Genomic DNA, 19,006 nt, shown 5'->3' with positions numbered 1-19,006 from the left:
AGCAGGACCCCTAGGATCACTTCACACACACACACACACACGCAGGAAGGGAAAAGGGGTTGTTAAATTTCCTTTTAATATTCTATTCTTTGTTGTTCCCTGACTCACTGAGTGCAGTACAGTGTCCCTGCACCAGCTGTGCACTCAAGTCTGTCTCTTAACACACTTTCAGAAATATTTTCATGAGAGGTTTGAATCACAAGTTACCTTAATTTCAGGGCAAGAAATAAGAGCATTCTGAACAACATATAAACCTTTTTTGAACTTAAGTTCAAGCTGATTTCTTGGCTCCCCAAAGACTTTTTTAGACCTGAAATACCTACATAAAAGATATTTCTGCTTGAATTTAAAAAACCTTCAGATAGCTATACTTTACTACACATGATTTAACTTTTAGGTACCTCCGTGACCTTACAAACAAAGAGATCTCTTGAGAACTAAACTGGGAATTCATATTTTCAGAGAACTGTGAGAGATTTTTCAAAAAGTTGAAAGAGCGCTAAGGAATTCACATCTCAGGAGGAAGGACTGTGTCCTTCTTAAGAGCCAGATGTGAAAAACACATGTAATATTTTTTAATGTATTGTTCTAGTGAATATTCACATGGCATATTTTAAATGATCTGACTTTGACAATGGCTTGGCTTGTATGTGAAGTACTGGCTTTAAATGATCAGAAAGGGAAAGACTGCTATTTGAAATTAAAATCTATGTTGTTTTACCCTCTCAAACTTCACCTGTCCAAGAAAGGTGTTGATGCTTTCATCTCAAAACCTAGCCTTGCTGCTCTTCCCTCCCCCTCCTCTTGTGGTCCATTCCTGTCCACCTGTCTGCCTCTTCACACCACACTCCCAATTACTTATTAAGCTCCAGCAAAATTACCCTCTGTCCTGTAGTCTAAACAGATTTACCTCCTCTTCCTCTCTAACTGGGCTGATCCATCTCCCTTTGAAAGGTGATTGTTCTCACCTCCATCTCACAACACCCTGTTTATTTTCTTCACTGTCAGGACCCTCTGATTTGTATATTTTCCCCTTTCTCCTGTGTCTCCCACTAGTCAACAGTTGCCATGGAGGCAAGGACCATTCTTTCCCCCTGAATCTCCAGCACCTGGAGGAGAGCCTAGTACATGGTTGGTGCTTCATAAATACATGCCCCACACATGATCACAGCATAAGCAGTGAGCTAAACCCAAAGTCAAACCCCTGGAGAGTCTGCAAGAACTAGCCTCTGTGCAGAGCCCTAACTGATGTATTGCCATGGAGTGGACCGTCCATACCTCCCTCTTCCTAGGGAGCCCACTTAGCTGACCTCCACCATTCAAATGCAGCAAAGTCATTTCAGTTCTGTTCGGTTTTATTTTTCCCTGGACTTTGAACCCCAGAAAAGTCATTATGACAGCTTTCCTTCAGCTCTGAGGGTTTGTGATCTTCATTCAGTTCTAACTGAATGAAGGACTGTTGTACTGAAGTAATGTGGAAAAGGCAGGTTGCCTGAAGGAGGCTTCGTGTTGCTTCTGATTTTAGCTGTGCTTCTGGCCTCAGTGCTGATGAACTGACACGAGATTCTGCTTCTTTAGATGGCAAGTTAGAAGTTACAGTGTGAAGGAGCGCGCTGACTCCCCTGTCCGTCTTGGTAGGAGCTGCTGCCTGTCTTTGATGCCACAGCTGAGGCTGGGGCCTTGTTTGGGGTCCTGAGCAGCCTTTACTGTCCTTAATAGCATTTATCACATTCAAGATGCCAATTGATTGTCCATTCTGTCGTCATCCTAGCCCCAGCCTGAAAAAAATCCTTGAGACCAGAGAACACATCTGTCTTTTTCTCTAAACTGCTCTCTCTCTAGAATACATCCCTTTCCAGCCTGAAAATGCTGACATCTGTGATGCGTGGACCCATTTTCCAGCAGTAGTAACAATGTGACTTTGCTGTAATAGTAAATAAATGCCCAGAAAATTCAAATACAGGGATGTGAATGGCTCAGTGAGAATGGCTCAGGTATTGAGAAAGAGGGGCGAGAAGAGAGAGAACAGGAGAAGCCAGTTTGAGCTTTCAGCCGCAGAATTGCAGACAGGTAGCTTGTTTCCGGAGAAGGCAATGGCACCCCACTCCAGTACTCTTGCCTGGAAAATCCCATGGACGGAGGAGCCTGGTAGGCTGCGGTCCAAGGGGTCTCTAAGAGTCAGAGACAACTGAGCGACTTCACTTTCACTTTTCACTTTCATGCGTTGCAGAAGGAAATGGCAACCCACTCCAGTGTTCTTGCCTGGAGAATCCCAGGGATGGGGGAGCCTAGTGGGCTTCCGTCTATGGGGTCGCACAGAGTCGGACACGACTGAAGTGACTTAGCAGCAGCAGCAGCGGCTTGTTTCCTGGGTTGGCAACTTGAACTTTTTAACAATTATTAATGTGATTATGGTGTATTAGCTTTTACCCTCACATTGTTGATGATCTTTTCCAACTTCTTAGAAATATTCAAGAATAGGATTATGACCATCTTTACATTTTATTCATCATTTTGTTTTCAGTTTGCCCTATAAATTTTGTTGGAGTTAAGGATTTTAAGGGACGAACAATAGAGTTATACAAGATGTTTGTTTTTTGCTTCCCCTAAGAGGAAAAAAAAAATACCCACAACTGTATTAAAAGACTCTCCTGTCTTAAGAGGCAGCTATTTTCCTGGGTTTTTTTTCCCCCCTCTTAATTATATAAGCTGTGCTGAGTGAGATGTAATAACATGATTTTAAGTTGATAATTAGTGTTTGGAAGGCACTTGGCAAAGAAATAAGCAGCACTATCAGTGGCATAACCTTGGCAGTAGAAAAAAATGCCTATAATCCAATGTCAATACAGAGATAAAAAATTTATACCAGGTTGTCAATAATTTGAGAATTAATGCTTCTGGGAAGTAAAATTACATTAAATTTTCTAATCAAAATAAAACATACAGTTTACTTAAAAGTTGAAGTCATAGTACCTGTAGGCATAGGGTGTCTATATAAGTATATACTTATATATACTGGGAGTGTGTATGTATTTACATTCCATTAAAGATCATAATCTTTACCACTACTTTTATTTCTCCTCTGGTCATAATTCCAAGAGAAAAACCCCTTTAGATGTTTCTCCTGGAAATTATCTTTGTCTCTAATGAATGTGCTTGTGCTGTGTGCTGGTTTGCCTGTTTCACACCCCACCTCTGACTTCCCATTTTGGTGGGTAAGGAATTCCCTCCCCCACAGCCCTGCCCTCATCCCCCTCCTTGCTTCTAGGGCACTTACATCTATCATGTTGTAAGTGCATGGACCCATGTTAACCTCTTTAGAATGATGTAAATCATGTTTGCTCTAGAGCCAAGAAATGTGTTAGGATTAATTTTCCTTTCTTGCTCAGGTTTCAGTTTTTCCTGTAGTTTCTGAAAGCTGTTCTTTTTTGCCTCTTAACTGAATTCTGCACACTTCTGATGCTGCACAAAATACTCTCCATGTGCTCCATCCTGTCGTTTATTTTCTTGTGTCTGCTGTCCTGTCTGTCCACCCTCCTTCCCTTCTGAGGCTCTCGTCCTCCAGGCTCCATCTAGATGGTCCGTTCCTTCTGCTGTGGAAATTTGTCTCCTGGACCCCTTGTCATCTTTATTCTCAAATTCTTCGGTCATGTTCCTGATGCATAAACATCAGTAGATTCTTAACAAGTGTTAATTGGGTAGTGTATTTCTGAGACATTAGATAACCAGAAATATCTTTATTTATTTATTTTTTTTACTGTAATTGGTTGGTAGATTGGCTAGGTATAAAATCATAGGCTGAAATTCTTTCCCTCTCAGAATTCTATGTGTCTTTTACCTTTCTTCTGAGAGAAACTCGAGGCAATTCTGATTCCCAATCCTTTGTACTTAGACTCTAGGATATTTTTCTGTCTTCTCATTATGTTTTGTGTTCTGAAATTTGCAGATGTGGGAAGCGGGGAGGACCTTCTTTCCTTTATGTGCCTTTTCAACCTAGAGACTGGTTTTCTTTAGTCTGGGAATTTTTTTTCATTGTTTTTTTATTTTTATTTTTTTAGTAATATCCTCCTCAATTTTCTGCATTTTGTCTTCCTACAGCTTAGTCATATATCAAACCTCGGGTTTATCTCCCAAGCAGATTGTATTTTCTTTGATTTTATTCTATCTTATTTTTTGCCCTCTTGGAGATTCCTTGTCTTATCTGTTAGCCCTGTGATTGAGGTTTTTTTAAATGTTGATCTTTTTATTTCTTTTTAATTTGTAAGTGCTTTATTTATTTTACTCCGTATTTTTATATAACATCCTGACCTTAGTTTATAGGTGAAACATCTTCTCATATCTCTTTGAGGATGTGAAATAAAATTTATTTGAAGTTTTCTTTTGTTCCCACATTTCCCTTCATTTTATGTGGTTTTCTTTTTCTGTTTTTGAAAGCTCTTCTCAGAAGCTCCAATGTGTGGTTTTAGACTTTCTTTAATCAGCTCTTTTATTTCTTATTTACATATTTTAATATTCACCTAATAAGGTAAACATTGAATAAGCTAAGACATTTCAGACAATCATAAAATTAATATATGCTTATAGTAATTTGACCCTTGGATCAAAGGTGACAGCATTTTCTGTTTATCACATTTATTCTCATCTCCTGAAAGAACATCTCAATAAGTTATGAAAATAATGGATAACAAACTTCTTAGCAAATCTAGTTAATGACAAGCACTATGCCTGTTCCTTTACATCCTATTGTGAGAGTTTTCTTTCATGGAAATATAAAAAATGCATCATTATTACTGCATACGTGCATATATCCTTGGATAGCTATCAAGAGATCTTTCTCAGGAAGGAATTCTGGAATTTTTCCAAGATGTTAATAATTAATTGAGTTATATATTAGATTCAAGTTAAATTGTATATTAGCTTATTTAGTGTAAGTCTAAGACTGACAAGTATCTGCAATAAGAAAAGCTATTTTGAGAATTTAACTCCCCATAAAATACATACCAGGCTATAATTAATGCCTTTAGCATTTGCTGATACTCTATATTAGTGTTTATATTAGCCTGTCTATATTAGCCTTTTAGAAAGATTGAAAAATGTTTCTGCTGGTTGTTAAAACTGTTATTCTGAACCTATGCTTAAAATAACTTCCCAGGTGGCACAATGGTAAAGAATCTGCCTGCCAATGCAGGAGATATGGGTTCAATCCCAGGATCAGGATTCCTCCTGGAGGAGGAAATGGCAACCCATTCCAGTATTCTTGCCTGGAAAATTCCATGGACAGAGGAGCCTGGAGGGCTATAGGATTGCAATCCATAGGATTGCAAAATAGTTGGACGTGACTAACCACACATACACATGTGCTTAAAATGGACAAGTTGCTGTATTAGTGCCCCAAAATTATTTAAAATTATGTTCTAAATATGAATCGTGCCACAATTAAATAAAAGGCAATAAAATGCCATCATAGTAGCTCGATTGCTATGAATTTATTGAGGAGATATTTTCCCTTCTGAAAATAAAAGCTGAGGGCAAAAAAAAAGAGAGAAGAAAAAGGGAAAAGTACTCAAGAAGGTTTTCCATGCTCATTCACCAGCATCACTCTGCCCTGTTCTGACAACTTGGTGAGGCCTGGGGCGAATATGTGGTGTTGATTGAGAGAGGGGATGCTCCTGGTGATATTTCCCATATTAATTCACTCAGATCCTGAGATTAAACCTACTGAAGCAGCTCTCAATATGGGACCTTTGAGGAAACTGCCACTTGTAAGGGTCCCATAGTCGGGAACTTTGAACATCACAGTTGGTACAGAGGGCAGGGTAGGAGTGCTTTTACAAACCATCGTTTTAGCTTTTGTCTCATGTAGTTTCTTATCTGATGGGACAAACAAGGATGTTGGGCTAACTTGACCTCGTCTATAATGTTTTCCCCTATAGCTTCCCACCCTTCCACCCACAACCCCAGAGCGATTGTTCGGGGCCAGACTGTGTGCCTTGTTCTGGCCAGTCTTATATAAGTAAATGCCTCTGGGTGGACTTCCAGAAGTGCCTGGCCCATGAGCAAATATTTACTCAGCAGTGAAATAAATGAGCTATAAACTTTAAGTGCCATTTATAAAATTTAATGCAAAGTGCCTTTGCTTTGCTTCTGTGTTTGACCCTTGACCTATAACTGTTGCTGACACCCAGAGGCCCATCCATGGGTTTCTTCTAACCCAGGGTCCCTCACTGGATGTCTTCTACTCCCGTTGATATGATTATTACCTATTTATTAATATTGAAAACATTTTCCTTATTTAGATTCTCCCCTGAGCATCAGCCTTGCACTATGGATTTCTCCCTGGGGAGTCAAGCCCACAGGTTCTGTGCATTTAACACACCCCCAAAACGAACTTGTCTTCCGCCCTCTCACCTCCAAGCTCCACCTCTGGTTGTGGTTATTACTAACCATTAGGGAAATGCAAACCAAAACCACTATGAAATACCAATTCACACAACTCATACCCATTAAGATAGCTACTATTTAAAGCACACATACACACAGAAAATAACAAGTGTTGGTGCAGATACAGAGAAATTAGAACTTTGTGCCTTGCTGGTGGGAAAGTTAAATGGTGTAGCCACTGTGGAAGACAGTATAGAAGTTCCTCAGAAAGTTGAACCATACAATTCAGCAATTCCACTTCTGGATATAGGCTCAAAGGAATCAAACACAAAAACCTGAATAGATAGTTGGACATCAGGGTTCATAGGAACGTTATTCACAGTATCCAAAAGGTGGGTGCAACCCAAGGGTCCATCTGTGGATGAAGAGATGAGTAAAACATGGTCTATATATACAATGAAATATTATTCAGTCTTAAAAAGGGCTGAAATTCTGATAATTGCTACATTGTAGACAAACCTGGAAACTACTGTGCCTAAAGGCATAAGGCAGACACAAAAGAACAAATATTGCGTGATTCCACTTATATGAAGCCACACACACACACACACACACACACACACAATAGCTTCAGTCATGTCCAGCTCTCTGTGACCCCCATGGCCTGTAGCCCACCAGGCTCCTCTGTCCATGGGAATTCCCAGGCAAGAGCACTGGAGTGGTTCGCCATTTCCTTCTCCAATATGAAGCCACAGGAGTAGTTATTTCACAGAGACAGAATGCAGAAGAATGGTTACAAAGGGCTAGAGGGAGGAGGAAATAAATGGGCAGGTATTGGTTATGGGAACTGTTTCAGTTTGGAACAATGAGAAAGTTATGGAGATGGATGGTGGTAATGGTTTTACAACAATGCCAATGTACTTAACGCCACTGAATTGCACACTTAAAATGGTTAAAATGGTAAATTTTGCGTTATGTGTATTTTGCCATGGTAAGATACACAAGTGCATATTGAGAGAGTTGCAGGCTTGTATATGCATGTTTCTCTAGGGCACTTCTCTAAGGCAGTGTGTGCAGTGCTGTTCACCTTCTTGAAGAACAGCTGTCTGATGTCCTTCAGAGTCTGAAGCCAGCCCTCTCCTCTCACCTCATTTCCCTTGTTCTAGCCACCTGGAAATTCACATCTGCTAAAATTACATGCAAGTCTTTCCTCTGCCTTTAATGTCCCTCTGCCCCTGTGAGTTGATGATGGAATCTGATACTTCAAGACCCAGCCAAGTGCCTGCCACCTTTGGAAAAGCTGCAGTGACTCCTGTAGACAGAATCCATTTACCAAAGAACTCTTCCATCCTTCTGATCCATCCCAAACTTGTCCTCAACCAGAGTGAGGTCTTTAAGGGCAGAGACATGTCTGCCTCACCTTGGTACCAGCTACACATAGCACAGAACATAATTTGAAGCAGGGTCTTAGGAAATAGTTCAGTAACTGAATTTTTAAAAATACATAGTATTTTTCTAATCCTTCTCAGAGGGTAGACAGTCCTTTGCCCCCACTCTCCAGAACAAATAAATAAGGAAAAGAAATGTCACACCTCGCCCAGGTTGCAGGTGTCAGATGACCTGTGGAGGTGGAGGAACAGCATCAGCGTTCTCTTGCCTCCTTCCAGTCCCCGTCTGTGGAGCCAGGCCTTAAATCTTACCGTTCATATGTTAGGAGCACTCCTTTATTGGTTATAAAACACACGATCCCAAATATTTGCCATAGGTCCTATCCATAAGTGGAATGATCTTATTCATATTTCTGCTACCCCTTCTGCAATAAACCCCCTGCCACTGTTCCAGCATCAGTTATCCCAGACGAAAGGCTCATTATTTCATTACTAGTCTCCAGGGCTGTTTGGTCTCATAACACTGGAGCACGGGATTTGGGCTGAGAGTCTAAGCCTTGAACTATTAAAAAATGTAAGTAGTCCTTGACACAATTTGGAGCGATTACTTTCTATTGTGCCAAGAATTCCTTATTAAAAATCAATTTAATTGTGCATACTCCATCTGGTTGGTATTATGGTTTTTATGGGAAGGAAACACGTTTCTGTATTTACCTGATGGTCTGTAAGACAAGCAAGTCACTTTGCAGAAAAGGAGGCATTTGGTAGTCCTGAAAAATTAAGGAGACTTTGAGGTTGTTTACCAGATTTCACTTTACTAACTTTTGGGTCTTTTGAGCTATAAGGCTTAACATCTTCGATCATTTGGGATTTTAATGGAAAAGAAAATGTTTAAACTGAAGCAAGAAAATTGCTATCTGCAGATCATATGCTACATTTATTTGCATGTAACAAAAATGCTGTTGACATTCTAATCTCTTAAACATAACTTAGGTGGTCACATTAGTATTAATTTGTGTTGTTTTATATTAAAAAATTTTGGATAATGAAAGGTGAGAGGCTTACTTTTGTCTGCTGGGTTGGTTTCAACCATATTAACGAAAGACTGTAATATTTCAGCTTAAAATACTGGAGGAAAATGTTTTTAGAACCAATGTGGTTGCATTTTGTTTTGTGGCATGTTTTTCAAAGCAGTTTCTATCTTAATTTAAAAAGGAGACTTAGCTTCCTTCCATGTTATGGAAGACTGAAGACTGAGATCATTCTGTTAATAAGTTTTATGAGCTTCTTACATGCTTGTAGTTGTGAAGTATTTTGTTCCTGTCTCAATCTTAAACCGTCAACAGCATGGTTAGTTGCCATGAGTATTGATTTGATTCTGAATCGCCTTAACGTCAATGTTTAAAAAAAGAAATCACTGATTTGTTATGCAGGGTCTACTGTTAATAACTACAGCAGTCTACCAGACACCTATTTGGTAGCAGTCACAATATTGCAGATCGTCTCTGCCCTGATTTTGTCACTTGTGAAATGCAGACTGTGCCTTTGTTGGGACCGCTAGGAGGTTTAAGGGAGTTACTCCACTTAGAGTGCTCAAAGGTTCTGTGCAGAGTAAGCATCAAATACGCATTAGCTTTTACGGTCATCGTCAGAAACAACGATGACAGTTCGGCAGTGGGCGGTTTTCTTTCCATTTATTTCGTAAAAACAAGAAGCTTGAGGTGAATTAAGGAAGCTTCCCCGATCACAGAAATTCAGTGGGTGGAATTGACATCATCTCTGGCTGCATGCATCCCTCAGGTAGCGGGGTAGACAGGTAACAAGGCGACAGAAAGTACAGGAGATAAATGAACATGGTGAAATGACAGAGAGTAACAAGGTGTTTTCTTCTATGAACTTCTTGAAAGGAATGCTTATTTGTTGTGTGGTAGCAATGTGTACAGAAAAATAGCTCCCTCCTCATCCACCGCTATTTCTGCACTAATAGTCACTTCCATGCTTTTTTCTGCATTCGTAGAAATACGTAAACACGCAGCAATTTTGTTGTGGTTTTACATGAGGTGGATTCTATACACATCACTGTGTCACTTTCTTGTGTTGGTTTGCCTTGAAAAATAAATCACCAGAAGTTTTGAAAGCATGTGGTGTTTGCTGTTAGCATTGGGCCTGTCCAGGACTGGCCTAGAAAGAAAAAACCCCGTCGTTTTCAGAGATGAAGTCAGCCTGTTTATTACCATAGTCTTCATTTAATTCTGACCACTTAGTCCCATCTTTATTGGACAAAACGTCTTGAAGGGGGAGGTTTCTAGGGTATTTTGCTACTACTTGTTTTCACTAAGATTTTATTTTTTTAATGTGGATCGTTTTTAAAGTCTTTATTGAGTTTGTTACAATATTGCTTCTGTTTTATGTTTTGGCCACAAGGCACCATGTGATTTTAGTTCCCCAACCAGGGATTGAACCTGCACACCCCGAATTGGAAGGTATAGTCTTAACCACTGGACCACCAGGGAAGTCTCCCTACCTAGTGCCTTTTTTTTTTTTTTTTTTCACTGTTCTATTTTTCTTATTTCTGATAACTCTTAACTCTATCATAGCACCCCTGAATTATTTTCCCTTGTTTTCCTAACTACCTACCTACAAACTTACCTGTTCATTTTGTCTTTTCTTTGGTCAATTCCATGCTGATTCTCTGGCACACATTCCTTCATTCACGTATATACAGATTTTACATTTTAAAAGACAGACTTGCTGCTTTCACTCCCTAATAAAGAACTTCAAGGGATCTGTTTTTCCACTGTTAACAGTACTGCAAAAGAAGACATATTTTAACATACAGGTGCTTTTATTTATGAGAAATGAACTTCTAAAAATAGAATTTCTAGGCGAGGTGTGTGTTTCTTTTCTATCCTAATACATATTGCCAGATCGAATTCCAAAAAGACTGTAGTGCTTTGACTTTGATCGGCTCAGACCCATCTGCACATCAATAGATCACAATGTTGCTGCCACTTTAGTGAGGAACTGTGGCTGATTTATTTAACTGCTCTCTGGAGGGTACTTTTCCACTTCAGCCCTCTACCGTGGGTCTGGGAAGAGCAGAGTAAACCGTGGAGCAGGTCCACCCGTTCCCAGGTGAAACCATCACCCAAGCCTGTGGGCTGGGGGCTCAGACTCTGAGCGGCAGCAGGGCTAACTGCCGAGGTGGTACAGTGGCGGCCGGGACCCTAGACAGGAGTCTGTGCAGTCAGCCAGGACGGTTACTGCATTCTTGGCAGAAGGGCAGCAGTTAAAGCAAAAAAGGATCTTTTTCCAAGAAGGAAAAGCCATTTAATAAGTTTGGGTCAGTTTGCTCCTAACAGCACTGCATTTGAACAGGAGAAACCCCAGGAGCTTGGCAAAGCATGTTGCTGGCCAGCCTTCCCACCAGCTCACAAGTTTGAGGCTCTCCGGGCAGAGCCTGGCTCTCCGCTTTGACTACAGCCATTTAATATCATTCCTAGTTAACAGCAGAGTGAAGGCGGAGGAATCTTTGCCCTCTTAGTCCAGAAGAGTAAGATTTAGTGACTAGCAAGCCGTAGTCCAAGTAACCTCACCGCAGAGGGGCGGGCAGTCTGTCTGCTCTGCGGGCTGTGTGCCTAGATGTGCGGCTTGGAGCCCCGGTACTCCAAAATTGACATTGATGTTTATGAATTGGGCAGTGCTTTCTCTCTTAGTAGATGAATCAGCATTTGTGTCTGACTAACCAGTGTGAAAGTCTGATTTTATAGTGTGTCAGGGAGTTGTCGTGTACCTGTCTCGTGGATAAATAAAGTAAAAACTCAGTACGTTTATATAAATATTTTAAAATACAGTGTGTTCTACTTTTTCCATTTCACCTAGGGAGATCTTGCCAAAATAAAATCAAGTTTGAGTGTTTACAGCGTAAGAGAAAACCAGCTCATGGATTTTGAATTTAGGAGAATTGTGTTTATTTTTGTTTTAATTTTTTTCCTCTCCCAAATAAATATTTCTAATGAAATAAACAGATCTGATCATCTAATGATGGATTATTTGAATGAAGATGGAAACAAACTTGGAAATGTTGAAAATGAGCTGGCTTATACTATTCAAAAAGCTGCAGCACCTGCAATTGATAAAAATTAGTACAAACATATCAAAAATCTTGGAAGAAACATGTGGCTCAGTCAGGGCCAACTTGGACAGAATCATAACACTGGCTGCTTAGAGGAAATAACTCAACATTCAGCTAATCAGGGATGTTAATCTGAAGTGAAGATTGAAAATTGTGACTTGGTTAGGATTGCTCAGGGCGAAGGTTAACGCTGAGAAAGACATGCTTGATTTCTTAGGATTTTTTTTTTTCCTTACTGTGAATTTCAACAACTAGAATGTCACAGTTACACAAAATTCACTGTCTTTAAAGTGATATCTCAGTGATAATTTATCAAGATATATTCTGTTTTAGGGATCTAATTTTGTCCACTTTTGCAGTCACATCCATTGCTACCATGGTCTCTAAGGTGTAGGGCCTGTGGTTCTATGTACGAGGTCAGCCCAGAGGGGAGTTATTCAAAAAGAAGCAAAGCTTACTGAACCCCCACCTTGTACACACACACGTCCAAGCATGACTTCCTGCAGTCAGTCATGTGGCGTTATTTTGCTTTTGACAAACATGTTACAATATTATTTTAAAACTTTATCATGTTGACCTCATGAACCTATTTCTTTCATCCAGGCTTTCTCCGCAGTGGCACTGTTGACACCTTGGACTAGACAGTTCCTTGCTATAGGGGACTTTCCAGGTCATCCTATGATATTTAGCAGAATCTTTGGTTTCTGCCCACCAGATGCTGATAACACACTCAGATGGTTTCCAGGCGTGGTCAAGTGTCTTAGAGGCAAAATCAACCCTAGTTGAAAATAACTGCTTGAAACAGTTATCTAAATAAAACACGGACATGTCTAAAAAGTTCACAGAGGTATGTGAGTCTCCATACTACCCACCTAGAGACCACTTCTGCTACATCAAGATAATGAATATTAACAATTTCTTAATCTTCCAGAAATTTGTCATGCATGCAGGAGTGTATCCATCTACTCCATGTAACCATGACCATTCAATATGTACCCTGGTATTTTTCATGTAACACTGTATCAGTGAGAGTTCAGTATTACCATGGGCATAGACCTATATTGCTTTTTTAAATGTCTGCCTAGTATTTCTTTGTTCTAGATGAATTATATCTATTTAACCATCCTCCAGTGTACACGGTGGATCCTAGTTTCTTATCCTTCTAAATAATGCCATGGTAACCCCCTAGTATTAATATTTTATGTTGAATGCTATATGATTATAGCTTTAAGATATAGAGTATGTTCCTAGAAGTGGAATTGCTAGATCAAAGGAAAAATATATGAAACATATTTGTGGACAGTGCTGTATTGCCACCTAGGTATGAAAGTAGCTGTTTTCTCAGGTCGTCAAACTTTTAAATCTTTGACCATTTGTTGGGTGAAAAATGATATCCCTTTGTGTGTATGTTTCACAAAAAATGAGATTTCCTACATTTACAAGTGATTTTGTGTCCTGTGATCCCCCTGCATGTGCATTCTTGGCCTGTTTTTCTAACAGCTTGTTGGGCATTTTCTTCGTCATTTGAGGAACTCTTTATAGAGTAAGGAAATTAGATCTTCATAGATGTTACAAATAAGTATTTATATATACTGTTCATCTTCTTTCAGCTTTATTAATGTTTGTCTCTATAGAAGTGTTTCAAGTGTATTTCTCTTTTTGTATGATTTCTGAAAATTAATGTCATATAGAGTCTATTTCACATACAAAAAAATAACTTTTTTTCCTGCTGTCTCCTAATGCTTTGCATTGGGTGTCATGGTTAAGTATTCAAGCCATCTGTAATTAGTTTCAGTATATGGCATGAGACCAAAACAACCTAAAACTTTTCCCAAATACTGTGGTAACATTATATATTAAAGGGCATTTCAACAGAGTGAGATAAATGTGGCTTATGAACCAAATGCTGTTGACATAATTGCCTTCTGTCTGGGTTCAAAGTAATGAAGCTGGATCCACCTTTGGCACTCATAGGAACCAGTGGAAGGCCATTACCTCTCTGTAAGGAAGGACAGTGACCTCAAGATGACAGGCGAGGGCCTTGTCCGTTGTAGGATTTTGTAAGTTGGGGTTATGAATTCAATCTTATTTGAATAGTGTTTCTTTTTCACATTTCTCTGGTACTTAGCATATATTTGGGGATTCATATTTTTAATCCTTTCCGCATTTTTCAGTGTATTATTAATGTAACAGACATATTTGGTATTGCTTCTGTCATCACATTTTATGTTATGTTTTCAGCTCTTGCTGTTTCCTTGGTTTCTACCTTTTGCTGAAATTCTCCTCATGCTTTATTTCCCTAAGGGCTTGTGAACACTCACTGCTGACTTCGGGTATTGTCTAACTGTGCTGGAGAAACATGACACCAACTTGACTTTTCCCCTTGTAGGCTAATTGGTTTTCCTGCTTGAATATATTAAAGAGTTGATACTACAAAAGTCATTAACTGATACATCAGGGTGCCCATGGCTGTTTATCTTTTTGTAGCTGTTGTTTTGTTTTCTGGGGACAAAGGGTGTCTTCTGTACTTATTGGCTGAGTAAGGTTTTAGACTGTTTCAGGAGTTTTTCTTCTATTATATCTTTGAACATTTGTTTCTAGTCTACGTTTTCTTTAAAGGTACACCTTTTCGGACTTTTGTTGTTATATGTGGAAGGCTGTCAGTTTCTCCTAAATTCAGTGTTAACTTTTGTCCTTTGCCCACCATTTTTCTACTCGAGCCTGTCCTTCCCAACCCAGACTAGTTTCAGCAGTGTCCATCCTGAGTTTTGTTTCCCGTTGTGTGTGTGCTCAGATGCTCAGTTGTGTCCAACTCTCTGTGATGCCATGGACTGCAGCCCACCAGGCTCCTCTGTCCATGGAATTCTCCAGGCAAGAATACTGGAGTGAGTTGCCATTTCCTCCTCCAGGGCATCTTCCCAACCCAGGGATTGAACCCACATCTCTTGCATCTCCGGCATTGGCAGGCAGATTCTTTCCCACCAGTGCCATGTGGGAAGCCCATTTTTATTTCCCTTTATGTGTCCTTAATCTGTCTCATCAGCCTCTTATTATTTGTTTCCCTCTTTGGTATCTTACACATCTTGTTCCAGCTTGTTTCAGTGAAAGGTCACATCTTCGTTGGCTCTTTTAGGCTTGTCGAGAGCATTCAAAATATTTTTCTATGCTTTGAACTGGTTCTTTCTATGGAGATTGTTTCATATTTGGCCATTTATTTATGCCACATTATTTAATTTATTTTTTGTTATGTTGTAGTGACGCCTAGGGGGGGGGACCTCAGTTTTTCAGAACTCTTTCCTATCAGTGGTTTGTCTCTTCCGCCTGGGTCACCTGTCCTATTGCTGCTGTGACCACCTCCCTCACCACCGTTTTTTCTCTGCAGGTGAGTTGGAGGCCTCTACACCTCATGGTGAATTTCTGTGTATCACAGCTTTCCTGTTAGGTGAATCTGCATTTATTTCCTTTTGGTTTACCTCAATTAGCATCTGCCACATTGATTGCCCTTTGCTCCCTACTGGGCCCTGCCATTCTCCTCCTCCATCACTCACGAGGAGAGGAGGCATGTATGTGTATAGTGTGCCTGCTATGTTAAATCAGTCTCAGGACATCAGTCATGACTCACCCCTACATCAATCTCACCCTCTAAATAAGAGCTGATTCTGCTCTTTCTGGGCTTGTTTCACCTCTTTCTTGGAAACCTTTTTACTCTGAAGGGTTTAAAAAAAATTTTTTTTTCTGTTTTCTTTTAATTAATTAATTAACAAGGCTGTGTCGGGTCTTCGTTGTGGCATGTGGGATCCTTTCATTGCTCCACCAGATTCTCTAGTCGGGGCTCACAGGCGCAGTAGTTGCCGTGCACAAGTTTAGTTGCTACGCAGCATGTGGGAGTCTTCGTTCCCCAACCAGGGATCAAACCGAGGTTCCTCGCATTGCAAGACAGATGCTTACCCACTGGACCACCAGGGAAGTCCTGTCTCTGAAGGTTTTGTCTGCTGTTGACGTTCTCGTCTTATTGATCAGTTTCTATTCTATGTCATTTGTAGTTTTAACTAAGGCTATCTCATAGTTTCACTGAAAATAGCTACTTCTTTTTTGTTTTCAATTATTTTTGCTGCTTTCAGTTGCTATTAGGGAGGTCAGGGAAGTAAAAATATTACTACTCTACTGTCAACAAAAACCAATAAATTAACCGAAATAATCAATAAAATAGTTCTGTTTGCTAGGTATTTATCAATGTTCACTCAGTTGTGTGAGAAAAGGACAAAGAAAAGTATAACACAATCTTGGAAAAATTAGGTTAAGACCCTTAAAACACTTTAGAATTGTGTTTGTATCTTGTATGGATCTGGACTCTCATTGCACTAAAAGTTTGGTTGAAGTACTGATTGCCGGGGCCTCACATGGTAGGGAAGCCATGTGAATAAAACTGTTGTTTTAGGGGTGGCTAATCTTTAAATTGGGTTTCCCAGGTGGCTCAGTGGTAAAGAATCCACCTGCCAAGGCAGGAGATGCAAGAGATGTGGGTTCAATCCCTGGATTAGGAAGATCTCCTGGAGGAGGAAATGGCAACCCCTTTCAGTATTCTTGCCTAGAAAATTCCATGGACAGAGGAGTCTGGTGGGCTACAGTACACGAGGCTGCAAAGAGTCAGACACGACTGAGCACACGAGTACTTTATGAACTAAGAACACATGTGACCAACAGTGGAGTGTCTGGTTTTTTCTTTTTTTTTTTCTTTTTCACTTTTATCTATTTGAAAGCCCTACAAAGATAAGTCATATTTATCAAGTCAATTTTATAGGGAAAAGAGCATGAAGTAGAGATCCTTCCCGTATTGAGAATGTGCTGACACGAAACATTAGATATAAATTAAACATAAATTGCTTTTCTATAAATATGTGCAGGCTACCTCTTAAAATCGATGAATGCCTTCAATGTACAGTTTCCTTAAAATGTTGGTGTTTGTGATGTTGGGAATCTGTATTTTATGGAAGAATAACCTCGGTCCTCTGGCTCTGTGTCCCTAGGCAGCTGTGTCCAGCTGGTGGTCCACATTCCCCAAGATTCCTTTAGTGAATGGAAACATTTAGGTCAATATTGATATAAAACTTCATGAACTTCCTTCTCTTTCAGCTTTGGTTTGCCTTCGTTAATGGATTTTCTGGGCAGATTTTATTTGAACGTTGGTGCATTGGCTTGTACAACGTGGTAAGTAAGCACTCTCCCTCTCCCTCTGACAGCATGCAGGGCCGCTCTGTTTGTGTCTTGGACGCAGAGCTAAGTCCCTCATCTGCATCCACTGCTCACATACATCTTTAGGGCCTCCGTTGCTGCCACACATCCTGCAGAAGTACAAACTCCCCACACATGGTTTCAATCATCGCAGATCATTCCTGAATAACCCCATGAAATTATTAACCCATATATCTTGATAATAGACCCTTGTTACCTCCTGACTAAATGCCTGGGCAACATTTCCATGTTTGCAGCTCCAGAAAAAAAATTTCTGAACTGTGTCTAAACTCATTCAGCTCCATAATTTCATTTCTGAATCCATCAACCCAGATGTGAATGTACAAAACCTAACCTGGTGTCCTTTCTGCCCTTCTTAAAAGCATATGTGTCCGTGTGGATGGACATTTCCTCCCACAGTTAGTGCTAAAGTAATGAGTTCTGACTCCCAGCTCCTGTGGCAAATGGTCTTCAGTTTATTTGCTATTTTTTTATGATTTTCGAGTTCTCATTTCATTACTTGACTGTAACAAATTCAAAAGCTAAAAATAAGTACCAACTATAGGCTAACATGACTAAGTAGCTACTTAGCCTTTTGTTTTCCTGGCAAGGGGTGTAACTTAAGGCACCTTTCTTGAATTGTGCTTTCACACTTCTGTTTTGGACCCTAACTCTGACATTCTCTGCCTTGGGGGAGTTTATACTCTGAAACAGCCATCATAGGTAGGCATAGATGGAAGTTACCAGACATACAATAATATAAATCATGGTGCTATAAATATTTAGAGTTTGTATATACATTTGTGGCTGGATATTCAAGTCATCCATCTACTCAGTCCCCTCTTTTTTTTTTTAAGTAGCCACTCTGCTAGGTGCTCTGTATTTTAATAAAATACTGCATGCAACACATAGAACACACAGCTTCAGCCCTGTAGAGCTCAACAGATGAAGAGGGTCACATGTGGAGACTAAGATGGTGCTGAACCAAGTTCAGATCTTGGTTGGTCAGTTGATAACTGTGTTACTCACCGCAAAGTACACTAGTACGTTTTTTGCTAATAATTGTGCCCCCAAAGGCAAAAGTGACAAGTGGAGAGAACAGAGCTGAATTGATGGCCATTTATCACCTATGCTAGAAAAGCCACTCTAACCACCTACCACATAGAAAGGGCCTCCCCTTGGGCAGGTTGTTAACTTTGCAGGACTTAGAAGTGTTTTGAGTAGGTTAAAATTATGTGACCATTCAGGGGGAAATATACTGACTGCTCCACAGTGATTTAGTATTGGAAAAGGCCAACCCTGGCCCACATACGTATAGTATTAATAACTGGAAGGCTGAGACCTAAGAAACTGTGCTTTAGCACTAGGAATTGAAATACACATCACTTGGTTACACAATAAAAGGAGTTTAGGCCTGCTTTCATGCTCAGGCAGAGCATTGAACCCTCTCCTTAGTTCTCTGCCATATTGGGCAGTTCAGGTTCATCCAGCAAACTCGTAGCTGTGATACATCAGATGTTGATGGGCTGTGGGACTGTGTTGGTCAACGTGGTCCTCAGATCACATGCATGAGCATCACCAGGATTTCTTTGATAATGTGGATTCCTGAGCACCGTCCCAACTTAACAAAGAGTTTCCCAAAGATACTGAGAAACAAAATAAAATTTTTAGCAAAACTTTCTAGCAGTGGTTATCCACATTAAAGTTTGACCCCCTAGGGTTTGGGATGTATTTTTTAACTGTAACTTAAAAATCCAGAGGAGAGAGATTATTGCAGCTGAGAAGTGAATTCCCAGGTGAAAAGGTCCTGTTACCACAGTGTGGAAGTCGGTCACCAGGAAGTGGTGGCAGAGAGTTGGGACAGTCAAGT

At 40.1% G+C, this 19,006-nt stretch overlaps 1 protein-coding gene across 1 annotated transcript in view; it reads left to right on the top strand.

Moving 5' to 3' along the window:
* Window positions 1–19,006, top strand: part of ATP8A2 (ATPase phospholipid transporting 8A2) — a 448,688-nt gene that overhangs the window by 283,916 nt on the left and 145,766 nt on the right. The window contains exon 28 of the mRNA XM_043478109.1: window positions 17,038–17,112. Coding sequence (XP_043334044.1) covers window positions 17,038–17,112 — 75 coding nt within the window. The remainder of the gene's footprint in view (window positions 1–17,037; window positions 17,113–19,006) is intronic.

The sequence above is a fragment of the Cervus canadensis genome, chromosome 9 (assembly GCF_019320065.1).
Source record: "Cervus canadensis isolate Bull #8, Minnesota chromosome 9, ASM1932006v1, whole genome shotgun sequence".
In the NCBI taxonomy this organism is placed as follows: Eukaryota; Metazoa; Chordata; class Mammalia; order Artiodactyla; family Cervidae; genus Cervus; species Cervus canadensis.
The sequence above is the reverse complement of the archived record's forward strand: the minus strand, read 5'-3'. Positions and strand labels throughout refer to the sequence as shown.